The sequence below is a fragment of the Dendropsophus ebraccatus genome, chromosome 6 (genome assembly GCF_027789765.1).
Source record: "Dendropsophus ebraccatus isolate aDenEbr1 chromosome 6, aDenEbr1.pat, whole genome shotgun sequence".
Classification (NCBI taxonomy): Eukaryota; Metazoa; Chordata; class Amphibia; order Anura; family Hylidae; genus Dendropsophus; species Dendropsophus ebraccatus.
This window is the reverse complement of record NC_091459.1, coordinates 32,426,859-32,443,196: the sequence shown is the minus strand read 5'-3', so window position 1 is coordinate 32,443,196 and position 16,338 is coordinate 32,426,859. Positions and strand designations below refer to the sequence as shown.

The 16,338-nt window shown below is 44.2% G+C and overlaps 2 protein-coding genes across 5 annotated transcripts in view; one reads left to right on the top strand and one right to left on the bottom strand.

Annotated features, from left to right (window-relative positions):
- Nucleotides 1-501: 501 nt before the first annotated feature.
- LOC138795535 (thiosulfate sulfurtransferase/rhodanese-like domain-containing protein 3) lies at nt 502-6,367 on the bottom strand. The gene is made up of 4 exons (XM_069974763.1): nt 6,104-6,367; nt 2,475-2,648; nt 2,143-2,302; nt 502-1,426 (listed from the first exon to the last, which is right to left on the bottom strand). The coding sequence occupies exons 1-4, from the start codon at nt 6,198-6,200 to the stop codon at nt 1,363-1,365; spliced, it is 495 nt and encodes a 164-aa protein (XP_069830864.1). The 5' UTR covers nt 6,201-6,367; the 3' UTR covers nt 502-1,362.
- The window catches only part of USP45 (ubiquitin specific peptidase 45), a 90,833-nt gene continuing 80,752 nt past the window's right edge, over nt 6,258-16,338 (top strand). For 2 of the 4 annotated variants that reach the window (XM_069974760.1, XM_069974758.1), the window contains exons 1-5: nt 6,258-6,708; nt 8,265-8,373; nt 10,325-10,494; nt 12,028-12,131; nt 14,457-14,557. In XM_069974760.1, coding sequence (XP_069830861.1) covers nt 6,703-6,708; nt 8,265-8,373; nt 10,325-10,494; nt 12,028-12,131; nt 14,457-14,557 — 490 coding nt within the window. In that variant the 5' untranslated portion in view covers nt 6,258-6,702. The remainder of the gene's footprint in view (nt 6,709-8,264; nt 8,374-10,324; nt 10,495-12,027; nt 12,132-14,456; nt 14,558-16,338) is intronic. The other 2 variants (XM_069974759.1, XM_069974761.1) reach the window with 2 other exon arrangements.

Here is a 16,338-nt window from a genome sequence, read left to right as displayed (position 1 = left end):
CCATAGGGGGTCCTGGAGGATATAGCCTATGGCCTATAGCTATATCCATGTTTTCCAGGACTACCTAGGACTGCATCCAACTTTTTCAGACACCGAACGATCGGACTCAACCATGCTCCAGTTGCGCTCGTCTCTAATTTTAGGGCGACCTTATTGTATGTTGCAGTTTGTCATTCAGTTTTTTCACCCAGAGTCAGAAGTGGATTGAGAAGGAAAAAGAAGCATAATATTTCCTCATAGGGTAGACTCACACAGGACGGTTCTGCAGCGGATTTCACGCTGCAAGTTCGGGCCGTGCACTGATTGGCTGAGCGGGACCTATGTGAGCTACAGATGCAGCTGAAGTGCGGACCAGGTAAATTAAGCAGCGGGCGGCAGCAGCATGCATTTACAGACTTTCAGAAGGATGACAATCCTGCTGCAAGTAAGTAACCTCATTAAAAAAGACAGTTTGGGATCCTCAGCGGATTTCACTGCACAAAATCCAAAAAAAAAAGCGTAAAATCCACTGCGGATCCGTCCTGTGTGAGTCTACTGTTACTTCAGAATTAAAAATGAGATGTATTGAAATTACATTAAGATCCCTTTTGCAAAACGCCAATAGCTGCATCCATCTTCTCCAGTCGGCATTTTACAAAATAAGTGCTAGGATTGTTTTTTTGTTTCTTTAGAAAACCAAACACAAAACAGAACAAAAAACAAAACAAAAAGACAGACAGTTGTACTTTTTTTTTGGTTTGTTTTTTATCTACACCCCTCCCCCGCGGTGTGTTTTAGTAAATGCAATTCTGGCTGTATTTTTTTTTTAGCCATCTTTTCCAATTGAAACCCCCCCCCCTCCAAATATAGACAATGGCGAGGTAGAAAAATATATGCTGACTTCCAGCAAACATCTAGTCTGAAAAACACTATGCTGGATATCAGCCTCAAATGGGTCTTCTGGTTATATAATTCATTCCTTACTTCCAGAGAATGGAGACTGGTACATGTGATGATCACAAGCTGTGTTATAGTAGCATAAAAAAATAATAATAATAGAGGAGATGGAAGTTTAGTGGATCTCATGCTATTCCTGGTGGTAAATATATAGCTCCCACTATATGTATAATGGATTTCTAAATATTCTAAATAGAAGCTATTTTTATAAAGTCAGATTTTCTGACCATGTTATGACCAAAAATGGAGAAGGATGCCAGTTGGGAAAATATTTCTCTTTTTCTTAAACATTCCTGTTTTTGTGGATGGAAGAAGGATGAACAATATACCCTGAGGAGTATTTCACATTGTCTTTCTGTAACAATCGTATGCTGTAAGATATAGTTCATATTGATATTGCGGACATGGCTGACGTGAAAGAGTTAATTATTGTTTTCCTGGCAACTCATGCTTTGCCCAATCCTGATAACCTCCGGAGTAGTTATGAACTCTAAAAAGAAAAAAAAATATATACATATATTTTAATAACTTCATAACATAAAAAAAATATATAAAAAAAAAAATCACTAAGAAGAGCAAGAAACTCTTAAATGCCATCTAAAAGGGAAATTATTGGCAGAGGGGGAAACATGGGGAAGGGGGCTATTCACTTAAATAACACACATTACAATGTTGTATAACTTTGTAATGTGTGTTTTAATTAGTGAAAAAATCCTTTAGACCGCACTACCCCTTTAATTCATTTCAATGGTGCAGATTTGATGTAAATAACTGAACACAGCATCAAATCTGCACCATCAAATCTGCTGCAGATGTGCTGCGCATCGGTCATGTGTGTTAGCACCCCTAAGGTAAAACAGCTATTCGCTTGTAAAGGATGCAATATCTCTCTATGCAGAAGCCATAAACATGCCAAAATGTTTATACATATCATCATGCTACAAACTGGCTAAGAGAAATCATACTGCTATTAGGCAGGGTGGAAAGCATTGCAGTAAATACGTCTTCTCCTACAGAAAACAGTGCATCCATGTGCTACACAGACACACCACTGATATCAATGGGTGCCATGCAACTGGTCCTAGCTTTCCCTGGACCACAGATACATAAGGGTTATCAAGTTTCTTCAAGGCTGGGATCATATAGCGACACTTTTTATAATTTCACAGATTTATTTTTTATTTTTTTAACTGAACAAGGACTTACCTATCATAACCAAGTGATGTGGCTACATCTAAAGCTTTGCCACTTCGAATACCTGCTAGACAGGAAAAGACTAAGGTGTTGGATTTCTCTGGCAACTTCATCTTATATTTCTCCTCAAAATCCTTTGGTGTCATTTGAAGTGCAGACACTAGATCCCCAACTAAGTAAACGATAATAATATAAAAAAAAAAAAAAAGCATATACGTTAATATACTGTATGGTGATACATATCAAAATAGTTGATATACATATCAGTGCAATGGAGTGCTATCTGACCATGTTTGCAGCTCTGAGCATGATATGAACAGACTGATTCCCTTTCAAATACTTACATGGGATGTGAATTGATCCCTTAATAATTCCATATTCCTTGATTTCCCATGGCTCTCGAACATCTATGAGTACAACTCCATCCTTCTTCAGCAAGTCTTTCAGTTCTTCATAATTGACCGATGTTCCATAGCTGGCAGAGAAGCTGCGGACAACAAGCCATTGTCGACTCAAGACTAGGATAAAAAGGCACAAAAGATTTGTATGTGTTCAGTTATAACACAAGCAAACCAAATACAAAACCAGCATGGCTTTACTGCGGGCCGATCACATCAGACTAATCTCAATGGTTTCGTCGACTATGTCACAAAAGTGCTGGATGAAGGTGGTGCCGTGGATATTGCCCATCTGGACTTTAGTACAGTGTCATACAGCTCCCCATAAAGAATAGATAAATTAGGCTGGGTTCACACTACGGTTTTGCAATCAGTTTTTTTAACAAAAAAAAAAAAAAAAAAAATGGAAAAAACGGATACATGTGTGCATCGGTTTTGATCAGTTTCTCCATTGAATTCCATTATAAAAACTGATCCTTTTTTTATTGTACACAAAAACGTATTTGATCCTTTTTTTTTAAAAAAAAAAATGGAATTCAATGGAAAAATGAATCAAAACCGATGCGCACACACGCATCAAAAACGTAGCGTGAACCTAGCCTTATTGGAGACTGGACTTGATCTCTTTGTTGTTGGCTGAAGGATACATATCAGAGGGGTGTTGTTAATAGTGTACATTGCATTGCAAGCAGAGACTGGTTAAAAGTGGTATGTGCCACATGACCCATGCTTTTATAATATAGATAGATATGTAGATGTTATTTTACGCTAGCCCAATGCTGCACTTACCTTAGCCTGAGGCTACCTATAAATAGAACATTGTGTGTTCCTGTGTACAGCAATTTATTTAAAGAGAAAGGGGGAGATTTATCAAACATGGTGTAAAGTGAAACTGGCTCTGTTGCCCCTAGCAACCAATCAGATTCCACCTTTCATTCCTCACAGACTCTTTGGAAAATGAAAGGTGGAATCTGATTGGTTGCTAGGGGCAACTGAGCCAGTTTCACTTTACACCATATTTGATAAATCTCCCCCATTGGTCTGGCCTGGCTCCCGCCATCAGTGCTGTTTTCTTCATGTACACATCGGCTCGTTCTATTCAGCGGCACCCCCAGTGTAACAATATCCCCTTCCCTCAGTGACGCACCACCATCAAGTCTGCCTACATCACCAAGCAGAGGGGATATCGCTACACTGGGGGCACTGGGGCATCTCCACTCCATAGAGTGGGCTGAAGTGCACATGAAGAAACCAACGTTGATTATGGGAAATGGGCGGCGTTTTGAAATATGGACCCCACCACCGAGATATCTGTGCCGACACTGATGCTAAGAGAACTAGTACGTTTGCTTTAACCATAACATGGGCTATGGGTCCTAAACCATGACTCTGTAGCCAACATGAAGTTTAGGCCGCATTACACTGAGCGATTATCCGCTGAATCAGGCAGATATCTCCCCATGTAATAGAGACAGCGATCAGCAGATCAGTGAACAAACGCTTCCTTGTTGGCTCGTCACTGTCTCTCAACATGTCAAAAAATCATTGGCCATCGGCTGCACATCACTCACTGTAATAGGTGATGCCAGGCCAATAGCTGATCAAAGCAAGGACTGCTAGCGATGCCAGTGCCGCCCTGCCTGCATGAGTACTGAGCCATGTAATAGGGCTTGGTAAGCCAGCACCAATCTAGCAGATTGACTAACCACACATCGGGCCTTCTAATTTGGCCTTTACTAAGCAAAATATCATACATAATTTTTTGTCATAAAACTTATTTTTACTTTACAGCATTTCTCGTTAGTTATGGTCCAGTATTAAAGTGCTCCAGCAAAAAATAAAAAATAAAAAATTAGGAATTTAAAGTTATATAGCTTTGTAATTTGCTTATATTAAAAAAAAAAATCTCAAGTCTTCCAATACTTATCAGCTACTGCATGTCTTACAGAAAGTGCTGTAGTCTTTTCAATCTGACACAGTGTTCTCTGCCGCCACCTCTGTCCATAGCAAATCCCCATAGAAAACCTCTGGACAGTTCCTGTCATGGACAGAGGTGGCGGCATAGAGCACTGTCAGACTGGAAAGAATACACCACGTCCTGCAGGAAATACAGCAGCTAATCAGTACTGGGAGACTTGAAATTTTTTAAAAGAAGTAAATAACAAATCTATATAACTTTCTGACACCAGTTGATTTAAAAGAAAAATCATTTCACCAGAGCACTCCTTACAGTGCATGGACCTTACAGAATTGCACACTGAATAATTGTTTTATGGTCCCATTCTCTGCTATGGTCCCTCTGCCAATTCCTTAGTAACGTGTAATGCCACAACTTTTGACTTCATACCATTTATTAGGAGGAACAGCTGTATACCATATATTACGGGGGCACAGCCTGGCACCCCCTGTATACCATGTATTAGGGGCACACAGCCTGGCACTCCCTGTACACCATGTATTGGGGGGGGCACAGCCTGGCACCCCCTGTATACCATGTATTAGGGGGGGGCACAGCCTGGCACTCCCTGTACACCATGTATTAGGGGGGGGGGGGCACAGCCTAGCACTCCCTGTATACCATGTATTAGGGGGGGGGGCACAGCCTGGCACCCCCTGTACACCATGTATTGGGGGGCGGCACAGCCTGGCACCCCCTGTACACCATGTATTAGGGGGGGCACAGCCTGGCACTCCCTGTACACCATGTATTAGGGGGGGGCACAGCCTGGCACTCCCTGTACACCATGTATTAGGGGCACACAGCCTGGCACTCCCTGTACACCATGTATTGGGGGGGGGCACAGCCTGGCACCCCCTGTATACCATGTATTAGGGGGGGCACAGCCTGGCACTCCCTGTACACCATGTATTAGGGGGGGGCACAGCCTAGCAATCCCTGTATACCATGTATTAGGGGGGGGGGGGCACAGCCTGGCACCCCCTGTACACCATGTATTAGGGGGGGCACAGCCTAGCACTCCCTGTATACCATGTATTAGGGGCACACAGCCTGGCACCCCCTGTACACCATGTATTAGGGGGGGGGCACAGCCTGGCACTCCCTGTACACCATGTATTAGGGGGGGGCACAGCCTGGCACTCCCTGTACACCATGTATTAGGGGGGGGGCACAGCCTGGCACCCCCTGTACACCATGTATTAGGGGGGGGCACAGCCTGGCACCCCCTGTATACCATGTATTAGGGGGGGGGGGCACAGCCTGGCACCCCCTGTACACCATGTATTAGGGGGGGGCACAGCCTGGCACTCCCTGTACACCATGTATTAGGGGGGGGCACAGCCTGGCACCCCCTGTATACCATGTATTAGGGGGGGGCACAGCCTGGCACCCCCTGTACACCATGTATTAGGGGGGGGCACAGCCTGGCACTCCCTGTACACCATGTATTAGGGGGGGGGCACAGCCTGGCACCCCCTGTACACCATGTATTAGGGGGCACAGCCTGGCACTCCCTGTACACCATGTATTAGGGGGGGGCACAGCCTGGCACTCCCTGTACACCATGGGGGACAGGCAATGGTCTCCATACAAGCAGTTGCCCCGGAGCTCTCACCCTGGCTCGCTGCTGCCACCCTCTGCACGGTGCCCGCTCTGTACACAGCACCGCCGGCACTTGCTGCCCTCCACAGCCGCCCGAGCCAAGCAGCCATCGTCCCGGCCTCCAGGGTCACCTCCACCGAGCAGCGGGCGGAAACGTCCTGTTATAGAGGGAGGGGAGAGACCCGGAAATGGCGGCACACTATAACCCCAGCCGGGAGCCAGTCACTATACATGTGTCCCACCATAGACCCAACCCGGGAGAGCGCACGGGCCCCACACACACCTTATACCAACGGTATGCTATCCCTGCCTGCAAATGTCAAAGCTATATTCAGCGGAGGAATTCGGCACCTCCGGGCTTCCGTAGCTGCTGTGTGATTGCTGCGTTCTCAGGCACTTCCCCAGGAGGACACGTGGGTAGCAGAGGTGTACGAGTGTCCAGTGCTGGAAACAGACGCGGTGTGCCCAGACAGCCTGTAGTCACGTGTCACTAGAGGCTACCACCTGCATTCTGAGTGTGAGGTGCGTTCCCAGTGTGCACGGTGCCCTGTGACAGACGCGTCCTTCCTGTCACTGGAGCAGCAGAGGTTATGTGGGCGCACTGGGTGCAGGATGCAGGTAACAAAGCTGCTGTGTCTGCTCTTCATGTTGTTCATTGCTTGTAGTTTGTGCTGTAGTTGTGGTCATAAGACTGGGGTCCCTGTACACTGCTTTCCCATTGAGCAATGGTGGGCTTGTGCTGCTACAATATGCAGAGCTCAGTAGCCATATACATTAAAGGGGTATCCCCATGTGATTAGAAACCTGTCTACACAGGGTGTTATGTGAGCAAAATATTAAACTAGAGCTTACTCACCCATCCAATGCCTGCCCTCCAATCTGCTCCAGTAATGGTATTTACTGCCCTTGGTGCTGATGACCATCTGATCCTACAGAGGCCAATGACAGGACACCACCATCATCATCATCAGAGCAGGGAGAGCGTATTATCAGGGGAAGAAAATAGAGAGGAAGATCAGCGCTTATTTGCATTGCCTTCAGAAAGAACAATCAGTCACACTGCCGGGCCGCACTAACGATCCTTGCGTAGTTTGTGCGTCCATTTAAATATATTGCTGGCTGCCACACGTCCCCTGTGTACACCGGGAAAGGTGCGGCCAATAGCCATAGATTTTAACGCGGCACAATATGTGATCAGCCAAGTAAAGGGTGTTTTTCCGCTCCTGGGCTGATCCCTGACACTTTTACATGGGCAGCGAAGGCGCGTTCGTAGGAATATTTAGGCTAGATTCACACATACCATATTCGCAGCAGATTTCACGCTGCGAGTTCTCTGACAGCGGATACCTTTCCTGTCAGTTACAATGTGATTACATACTCGCAGCGAGATTGTCATAACCCCCTGCCACCGGGAACATAATTTACCCGATCCATGCTCCAGCTGCATCTGAAGCTCCCGGAGGTCCTGCCCAGCAAATCAGTAACTGCGGTGCGACCTGTGTTTCTACCATTAAAAGGCAGATTGGAGCAGCTCAGTTGAGTCAATACATGTTGAAGCGACTCTGTACCCACAATCTGACCCCCCCCCCCAGAACTTGTACTGTAGCATAGCTGCTTTCAATCCAAGATCTGTCCTGGGTCCGTTTGGCAGGTTATGCAGTTATTGTCCTAAAAAACAACTTTTAAACCCTGTGTCAAATAGGTGTGGCCTAGAGTGTCTGTGCCCTAGGTTTGCACCGCCTCTCCGTCCCTCCTCCCTCCCCTCTTCATCATTAGGAATGCCCCTGGGCATTTGAAGGGGTAGATTGAGTCACTTTGAGCCCTTATTTCAGCTGAGTAACGTGATCATCACGCAGGCCACCAGTCTACTACTTGGTTTCCTGTGTAGACAGAAGGGCAGTCTGTCTGGGGTTTAAGGAGTATTCTGCTCACATTACATTTTACTATGTTGCTGCCCTTGAGGACAACACAACAGACAGGCTATCCACGCTGTCCAGTGTCATCTTCAGTCCCCGACTGAGACGGACTTGTCTGGCATTCACAGCCCGTCACTGATCGGGGAGCTGTCCCGTCTCAGTCAGTAGTGCATTTTCACAGTAACTGTGTACATATTGCTTTATATATGAACACATGATAATAATTTTAAATGTAAAGCTCCTTCTTCTGTTTTGCAGCTGCAGATGAAAGTAAAAGGGCCGTCATCACTGGGAGGTGCTGAAAAGACGAGGAGGAGTAGGTGGACCAGTCGTCCCCCTGATGAAGACTCCTCAGATGACATTATTGGTATGGTCAAAGTTCAATACTGTACATTGATTTTCTGATCATTTTCTGTCTATACTAACAAAGTATTCCAGGGTAAATCAATTGATGGATGTGGTTTAGCTTATTCCTGTTCAAAATTAATGTATGCCATTGGTTTTGGTATTCCTATTGATAGTATAGACTATCAAGAGTTCCATCACCCATTTCTCAGTGGAGCACGATACAGAGAGCTCTGACATTAGTGTAAGTGTGATCTTGTGACATTTACACCATCTCAGAAGACGCGGCGCCGCGAGAAACTGACATGTCAGTTTTCTGCGGCTGCTATTTAAAGGGAACCAATCACCTCCAAAATGCATATATAGCTTTTTAAATGTGCTGTTAGAGCCCACAGCACACTTTCCATACATGTTTCTATATACTCCCTGCCTCCCCCATGTAATCCATAAAGTAACTTTATAAAACTGGCGCCCGGTATGTAAATTACATCAGGTTGTCACCTGGGCGGTGTTCGGCTAGATGGTAGTCACAGTCAGTCCGGGTCCCCTGGGCGTTCTTCGGTGGTAATCACGCCCCTCTGGGCGTGATTCAAATTACCCAGTAGCTGCGACGTCACTCGGGAGCGCGCCGGGCGCGAAATCAGCGCACCTACGTTCTTACGCTGCAGCACATGCGCAGTACAGCCGCTTCCATTCAGGCTGTACTGCGCCTGTGCAGAATAGCCTCAAACTCAGTGTGAGCCGGAGTTCAAGGCTATTCTGCACAGGCGCAGTACAGCCAGAATGGGAGCGGCTGTACTGTGCATGCGCGTCGGCGTAAAAACGTAGGCGTGATTAACACCGAAGAACACCCAGGGGACCCGGACTGACTGTGACTACCATCTAGCCGAACACCGCCCAGGTGACTACCTGATGTAACTTACATACCGGGCGCCAGTTTTATAAAGTTACTTTATGGATTACACGGGGGAGGCAGGGAGTATATAGAAACATGTATGGAAAGTGTTCTGTGGGCTCTAACAGCACATTTAAAAAGCTATATATGCATTTTGGAGGTGATTGGTTCCCTTTAATGAATACCGGCCGTAGAAAACCCTGTCAGTGCACACTATGGAGAGAGCGGCTCCGGCCTCACGCTCCATTATGTACAGTGGAAAGTTCTGATGAGGGCACGCACGGATGCGCCCGCATTAGAGCTCATCTGGGAATTGCACACAGCACCTGTACTTGAAAATTTACATAGTGGCAAGTCTAGTTCCCTTCTGCAGTTCTCAATTGTATAAGCTAACTCTGGCTGCCATCGGGTACATGTAAACATACCCGGAGGAAAAAATTATTTTTATATCAACTGATGTCAGTTAGGGTACAAACACACACACTGTATACGCAGCAGATCTGCAGCAGATTTGATGGTGCAGATTTGATGCTGTGTTCAGTTATTTAGATCTAATCTGCTGCGTATAGCAGGAGTAAATACGCTGCGTATACGGTGTGTGGGTTTTTACCCTTATACAGACTTGAAAATTACTTCTATTTAAAAATCTCTGCTGCTGTATGTCCTGCAGGAAATTGTGTATTCTTTCCAGGCTGACATGATGCTCTGTCAAGGACAGAGGTGGCAGCAGAGAGCACTGTGTCAGACTGGAAAGAGTACAACACTTTCTATACTACTTTAACAATATCTTCTAAAAAAAGCTGTCCCATTCTTATATACTTTGTTTCAATTCTTTGCCATTTTTAAGATATTAGTTTGCTATCAGTAAACAAGTGAATACAACTTCTTAACAGCTGGGAAGTGGATACAACTTCTTAACAATGCACTAGTCAAATTTGCTATTTGTGGTGGACATACCCCTGGCCCTTTTGCATCAATAATATGCAGCAGTGCTCTTACTGTTTGTATGTATGATAATATATAAGGCCTAATGGCTCTTGGTGCAAGGCTCTGTAGAATTCCTCTTTTTCCCCCACAGGTCTTACCTGCCATCATGTGAGTCAAGCTGTAGATGTGATTCAGGTCAAGAAAGCGGTGTCTCAGAATGTGTGGTCCACATGCACAGAATGCATGAAGGAGAGGAGGATGACGGATGGAGAGTTTGCTCCTCCGGTTGATGTTTGGCTGTGCCTTAAATGCGGCCATCAGGTGAATATACGCACATAGTGGTCACTATTCAGGACAGGTAGGATGGAGATCTTGGTATATTTGGTGATTTGCACCAAATAAATAAATTTTCTATGGCATTAACTTACCTGACTGAAGTCATAATCTCTCAGTAGTGTCGCAGAATATCAGGGGTCGCAAACGAGCACCGATCTACGAGATTTGCGCTCATTTGCAAGTGCCTTTCCGCAGCACATTTAATCGAGCAGCCGGGGTGCACAAACGATCCTTCTGTCGTTCATGGGGCCATGGAAACTGACAGCACAGATATGCATATGTCTGTGCTGTCCGTTTCCAGGTGACACAAGCAGTGTATACTTGACATCAGCTGCTATGTGATCCAGCACTTTCAGCTCCTGTCCCATCCTCCAGCCGCTGTATCTACATGCTGTTTGAAGACACAGCAGCAGCTGGAGAGTGGGATAGGAGCTAACAGGGCCAGAACCCATAGCAGCGCTGTCTGTGCTGTCAGTTTCCCTTCGCTGTCAGCCGCATATCTCCTGTTTTTTTGCTCCTCGGCTGATCAATGTCTTTTTTTTAAATGTGCCAATTATCGGACAAGAAGCGTTTCTAGCACCACTCCTGGCCAATCTGTCGTCTGTATGTAGTTTTGTATGTAGAATTGAATAGGTGGCTCAGCACAGAGACAGTGACTACAGTACATCCCAGCTCACTGTGTGAGGAGAGGTATATTTCTCTTTACATAGACAGGAAATGAAGAGCGCTACATGAAACATGATAGGAGCTTATTTATAAGATGTGAGCTCCTTCCCCTTGTTAAAACTTCTCATATCTTCCAGTCAGTTCTATTTATATTGCTCCTTGGCACTTCCAATTATTGACCTTGTTTCTGTTAAATATGTATACGTCATATATAGATGCTGGCAAAGATTTCTACAACTACTACATTGCTCTGTGTAATAGTGATGCGAGGGTAAATAAAATAATAAAGACATGCTTACCTGTCTACGCTCCCCCAGTGTCTTCCTGGCTTGTTTCTGGGATTCCCCGTTCACTGCAGCTGCCTCCGCCTCTTCTAAACCCATCTCTGAAGTGAAAGGCCGCTCAGCCAATCACTGGCCGCATCGCTGTCCTGTCTTTGCCAGTGATTGGCTAAGCGGCCTATCTCTACAGAGATATGAAGTGTCAGCTGCGGCTTCAGTGAGTGGGAGATTCCACAGACAAGGCTGGGGGAGCCTAGACAGGCAAGTACAGCTCTTTTTATTTTACACCTTTTAGAGGAAAGGCTACACAATAATAATGGCATGGACCACATCAGTGCAGGGCCATGACAAGCCTATGCTGGTGCTCTACCAATCTAGTGTGAGATTCTGAGGTGTTTCTGTGAGTTTGGGAGCAAGGCAGGGACTAGCATGCTGCTGACCCCAAAACAGATCAGGCTGTACAGAGAAATACATGCATGCCACAGGTTGGGAATCCCACCTCTACAATCATATATGGCTGCATACTGGATGGGCAGCATTACTTATAATACACTTTTTGTTTTATACATAGGGCTGTAGCGCTACCTCTGAATGTCAACACTCTTTGAAACATTTCCGATCGCCGCAAAATGAGCCTCACTGCATCGCAGTTAACCTCAGCACGTGGGTTATTTGGTAAGTAATGCATAAGTCTGCTAACAGCTTGATCTATATGCTCTACAGGCAGAATGGGGCAGAACTGCAAAACAAATTAATTTCTTCTCAAAGCAATAGGAATGGATTTGGTTGCTGTTGGCAAAACCAGTTTTGTTTCAGGCAGATTGATGAATCTGGGTAAAAATCATGGGGGAGATTTATCAAAAATGGTGTAAAGTAAAACTGGTGCAGTTGCCCCTAGCAACCAATCAGATTCAACTCTTATTCCTCACAGACTCTGATTGGAATCTGATTGGTTGCTAGGGGCAACTGAGCCAGTTTCACTTTACACCATGTTTGATAAATCTCTCCCATGTGTGTAAATACTTGTGGGCCCAAGGGCATAGGAGCTGTATCCATAAGGCCAGTCTTTGAAGAGTTGCAATAACTCAAGTCAACAGCGAGAAAAATTCGATTTCAGCTGACTAACCTCAGTTGTCCATTCTGTCCAAAACACAAGGAAAACTAACCCAGCATGCAGGATTTTTGCCTGGTGAAATGAGAAACCCCATGCCAGAAAACCCAGTAGACCCCAAAGTCAGACAAAGCTGTCGGACTTTGTTGGTGTCCAGAGTACAGTAGATCTACCAGCTTTTTTTTTGTCTTGTTTATTCCCTATTGACTGAGCAGTTGAAAACCCCCCAAAAACATACAGATATAAAAGTAGCCTAATAGAAGTTGCAGTTGTGATTTTCCTGTAGCAAGATCTGTGTAGTACTGATACCTGCTAGATCATACCTGGGTGCCCTCTAGCAGGATGCCTGTCCACTGTAAACATGAGTTTAAATAAGTTCTAAGGGAAATGGCATCCCCATACTGTATAAGTGACGTTGTGGTCATTCACGACCATGACAAGTTCCCATTGCACTTATTCTAGCAGTTTTGAGAAGCCCATTGATCATGCCCTACCGATAAAGAAAATACCAATGAAGTTATTACCTATCGTGTTACTACCAGAGTAACCTGTTAAAGTGACACTGTCACCCCCTTTTTTGCATTCTGACTTCTCTAAACAGGTGTACAGGGTAAATTTAGCAGTTTTCATACCTTATTTTATATCATTCGTCATGGTGCTTGTTCCAGTAGAAAGTGATCTTTTATCATCTGCGGATTGTGCTACCTGGGCGGGACTTCACGGGCAAAGCGCCACATCGCCCTGCCACTCCATGATGTCATAGGTGCATAGGCATAGTGGGGGTGGGGCCTAGACCTTTAGACCGTCCCTTCCAATGGTTGCTGAGGGGCGGGGCCTATGCACCGATGACGTCACAGAGGGGCTACAGGGGAGCAATGTGAAGTGGTGCTGCACCCTTGAAGCCCCACCCAAGTAGCACAATCCGCAGATGATAAAAGATCACTTATTACTGGAACAAGCACCATGATGTATGATATAAAATAAGGTATGAAAACTGCAAAATTTACCCTTTACACCTGTGTAGAGAAGTCATAATGCTAAAAGGGGTGACAGTGTCACTTTAAAGTCTCAAAAAAGATAAAACCCTTTAAAATAGAAAAAAAATTATATACAGTATATTTTATTTCTTAAGTCATTCAAATAACAAATATTTACGTATGTTTTATCACCGTACCTGTAAAACCCAGTGCTGTAGCATTGTTGCATTTAAAGGGATTTCCTGGGTTTGTGTGTATTTGTTTTCTGGGAACCTGATTGCTGATACCCCTCCTGTTTGCGTCTTTTTCAGGCAGAGTGCAATACATTTGGTAGTGGATAGATCTACACTATTGCAGATGAGGGATTTTTTTTCAATTTTGAAATTGCATTCTGCCATTAGAAGAAAAAAAAAAGTAGAAAATTCTTGTTTATTTTTAAAGAATTTCTTCATTCCAGAGCAGTATACATGTGATAAAGGGTTAACATACAGAATGTAACATTAGAGGTGGCAGCAGAGAGCACTGTGTCAGAATGGAAAGAATATACCACTTCCTGCAGGACATCCAGCAGCTGATAAGTACTGGAAGACTGGAGATTTTAAAATAGAAGTAAATTGCAAAAAAAAACTTTCTGACACCAGTTGATTTGAAAGAACAACCAAAGAAATTAGTTTTTGCCTCCTGCATTGCAATAGATATTACCTTTTTTAATAAAAAAAAACTATTATAATTTTTTTTTTTTTGAATTGCCCCTTTAATTAAAAAAGGTAATATCTAATGCAGTGCAGGAGGCAAAAACTGAAAGACTCAAGATGTAATTTGTGCCTGAAGTTTAGAGTTTGCCTATGTTCATCTGTTTATGCCATGATTGAAAGAAACTTCTCTCATTTCAGTATTTTTTTTTTTTTCTAGCTGTTACGAATGTGATGAGGAGCTATCGACTCACTGCAACAAGAAGGCTCTTGCTCAGATACTGGATTTCCTCCAGAAACACTCTTCACGCTGTGAGAAAGGTACCGCCCGTAGTTATTTATTACAAGCCAAAGCTGGGAAAGGTTTGAATCCCCTGGATGTAAAAAGTTTAATGACGGCCTCTTCCATAAGTAATTTATACTCCAAAGGTGTTAGAAAATAGTAAAACCCTTCATTATAGAAAAAAACAACTTTTGACCTAAGGCCCGTTCACACTACGGAATCCCGCCTGCTATCTCTTTTAATGGGAGGTCTCGCGCGCCTCCGCTCAAACAACTGACATGTCATTTCTTTAAGTGGAGAGGTGCAGAAGCGCACGATGGTGTCCAATTGAAAGAGATAACAGGCGGGGGTTCCGAGCAGAATCTCTGCGCCGATTCCGTGTTAGCGGGCCCTAATACAGGGGCATGTCAAAAGTTTTAATCAGTGCCAGACTTTAATGCCTCTTTAGCATTGCAAACTTAGAAGTGAAGTGTGCTACTATGCACTTCTCCTGGTTTATTCTCCTGATCAGTGGGGGTCTCTGCAGTGAGACCCTGATCAATCAAAACTTCTGACATGTCCCTGTAATAAAGACTGTGGTGTATCGAAATGTAACAACTATGTACTTGTATTTCTAATAAAGATTTCCGCTGCTTAGATGCTGTTGGAACCTTTTTACCTGTATTATGGAGCCATCTTTAGGAAATGGTGGCCAACCAGCATGCATCTACCTTCTCTTTTTCTTGCCATTTGATCCTACCGTGGTGCAGTTGATTTTGCGCATGTCCCTGTAACATGTCAATTTTTTATGCTCATTTAGTGGATGAAGCATAGTTCAGTGACTGGTTTCAGTTAATTTCCTAAATGTACATTCTTTTTTTTTTGTGCTTGTCTACTGCTCTTAAAGGGGCTATCCAGCAATTTTTTTCACCCCCCCCTCAATCAACCAATATCAGACAGTTATATAGATTTGTAGTTTACTTCTATTAAAAAAATCTCAGGTCTTCCCATACTTATCAGCTGCTGTATGTCCTACAGGAAATGTTTTAGTTTCAGTCTGACACAGTGCTCTCTGCTGACATCTCTGGCCGAGACAGGAACTCTGTCTCTGTTTTCTATGACTCCCCATAGAAAACCTCTCCTGCTCTGGACAGTTCCTGTCTCGGCCAGAGATGTCAGCAGAGAGCACTGTGTCAGACTGAAAAGAAAACATCATTTCCTGCAGGACATACAGCAGCTAATAAGTGTGGTAAGACGTGAGATTTTTTTAATAGAAGTACTTACACAAGTTAATTGGAAAGAAAGATTTTCGCTGGACAACACCTTTAATTTCTACACATAAAAGTATACATTCTAGAAATTGACAGAACACTGTCTATAGTAGACTACGCTTCATCCAGTAAACTTTGTACACAGCAGGATAGCTTGGCATACCTTTTTAACAACATATCCAAGGTAAACTGTGGGATATAACTGAAGCTTTAGGTTTGTTTTTTCTTAGTGACTGTCCATATAAATTTCAAGAGCCCCCCCCCCATAAAAACCAAACAACTATTTTATAGGTCAATTGAATTAGAAATTGTATAAAAATAATATAATAATAATATGGTAACTTGTACATGAATGCACAGAAAGTCCCAATCCTTGCTCCTAAAGCTGAATGAATTATTCTTGACGTTGGTAGAAGTGTGGGAGCGGGGTCCCAGCATTTCAGCCATTCCTTTCACTTCAGCTGTAAAAATGTGCAAATGACATTAGTGCTGCGTGAAAGACTTCAGTAATTACATTAAGCGGTAGGGATAAAGGCGAGTGCTGGGTTCCCAAAAGAATGCTTGCAGCT